General features: G+C 69.2%; 1 protein-coding gene across 1 annotated transcript; it reads left to right on the top strand.

Annotated features, from left to right (window-relative positions):
- Positions 1 to 45: 45 nt before the first annotated feature.
- Positions 46 to 1,641, top strand: EMIHUDRAFT_254275 (hypothetical protein; the record flags this gene model as incomplete). Its single annotated transcript, XM_005779898.1, has 2 exons — positions 46 to 513; positions 688 to 1,641. 2 exons carry the CDS (start codon positions 46 to 48, stop codon positions 1,639 to 1,641), a joined length of 1,422 nt encoding a protein of 473 aa, XP_005779955.1.
- Positions 1,642 to 1,989: the final 348 nt, after the last annotated feature.

Here is a 1,989-nt window from a genome sequence, read left to right as displayed (position 1 = left end):
GCGACAAATCCTCGTCCCATCTGCGCCGGCGGCGACGTCAACGAGATGCTCCTCTTCCACGGCACGGCGGAGCGGGCGGCGACGGATGTGCTCGCGCATCAGAACGGGCTCGACCCGCGCTTCTCGAACGGCGGCTTTTACGGCCAGGGCATCTACCTGGCGGAGGACCCGTCCTACCCGATCGGCGGCCGGTACGCGCACCGCATCTCCGGCTCGGGCGGGAGCCGCGTGCAGCTGCTCATCGTGAAGGCCGCCCTCGGCTCGCAGCAGGAGATGGGGCAGCGCATCAGCGCGGAGACGAGGGCGATGCGGATGCCGGACGTGCGCGTCGAGGGCCCTCCCCGACTCCTCTACAACAGCGTGCGCGGCGGGCCGCACCGCCCCTTCGTCTCCGGCGGAGGCGAGAACGGGTGCGACGCCTCCATCGTCCACGTGGTGTACGAGTCGCGCCAGATGTACCCGGCGTACGTGATCGAGGTCGAGATGGAGATGGGGGCCGAGGTGGTGGCGGCCGTGCGCAAGAACTCGACAGAGGGGAGTGCGAGCGCCGGTCCGGAACCCAAGCGGCAGCGCCACGCTGCGCCGAGCGGCGGCGGCGGCGGCGGCGGCGGCGGCTCCTCCAGCAGCGGCAGCGGCAGCGGCTCTGCTGCTCATGTCCCCGCCGCTGCGCCACCGAGCGACGCGGAGGTGCGGGCGATGGGCGTGGCGGCGGTGGCAGCGGCGCTGCGGGCGCACGGGTCGGTCAGTCGCGTCGCGCTTGCGGCTTGCGGGCGGTTGGGCCGTCTGTGCGCTGAGGTGCGGAACAAGCAAGCTGCGGCGGACGCAGGCGCGATTGAGGCGATCGTCGCGGCGATGCAGGCGCACCCGCAGGTGGCGGACGTGCAGCAGAATGGCTGCTGCGCGATGGCGAACGTGTGCTGCGGCACCGACGCCGCAGGGCTTGCACGCAAGCAGCGCGCAGCAGACGCAGGCGCGTTCGAGGCGATCGTGGCGGCGCTGCAGGCTCACCCGCAGGATGCGGGCGTGCAACAGCAAGGCTGTTTGGCGTTGGGCAACGTGTGCTCCGGCACCGACGCCGCAGGGCTCGCACGCAACCAGCGCGCAGCAGACGCGGGCGCGATCGAGGTGGTTGTGGCGGCGCTGCAGGTTCACCCGCAGGTGGCGGTTGTGCAGCAGAATGGCTGCGGGGCGATGGCCAACGTGTGTCTCGGCAGCGACGCCGCAGCGATTGCACGCAAGCAGCGCGCAGCAGACGCGGGCGCGATCGAGGCGATCGTGGTGGCGCTGCAGGCTCACCCGCAGGTGGCGGTTGTGCAGCAGAATGGCTGCCAGGCGATGGCCAACGTGTGCTCTGGCAGCGACGCTGCAGCGCTCGCACGCATCCAGCGCGCAGCAGACGCGGGCGGCATCGAGGTGGCTGTGGCGGCGCTGCAGGCTCACCCGCAGGTGGCGGTTGTGCAGCAGTCTGGCTGCAGGGCGATGTTCAACGTGTGCTTCGGCAGCGACGCAGCAGCGCGGGCGCGGAGGCAGCGAGCTGTGACTGTGGGCGCGACCGAGGCGGTGGCAGGGGCTATGCAGGCGCACCCGGGCGACGCAGCTGTCCAGAGGCAAGGACAGCGTTTGCGTGATCTTCTTGCCTGAAGGGATCCGGGCCGCGCGGACCAAAAGAGCGCACCATGAATAGGAAAAACGCATAGCTCCGGTCTGTGGGAAGAGCTTGTGCCATCTAGCTGGTTGTCTGAAGGGGGTTGTCTCTGAGCGCACATAGGCTCCGTGGCGTGTGGAGGAAGAGCTTGCGCGATCTGTTTGTCTGGGGGGGGCGGCGTGCCGTGGGGGGGGCGGGGGAGAGAGACAGGCACCACCCTTGGGGGGGTTCCGAGTCGCTCTTTCGAAATTGGTACTTGTACTTGTGCATGTTGTACTATAAACCCGCTAGTCGTCCACCATCCTCCCCAGACAAGAGTACGCCACATCGGAGCCAACGAAAAA

Source organism: Emiliania huxleyi (assembly GCF_000372725.1).
Source record: "Emiliania huxleyi CCMP1516 unplaced genomic scaffold EMIHUscaffold_2236, whole genome shotgun sequence".
NCBI lineage: Eukaryota > Haptophyta > Isochrysidales > Noelaerhabdaceae > Emiliania > Emiliania huxleyi.
The sequence above is the reverse complement of the archived record's forward strand: the minus strand, read 5'-3'. Positions and strand labels throughout refer to the sequence as shown.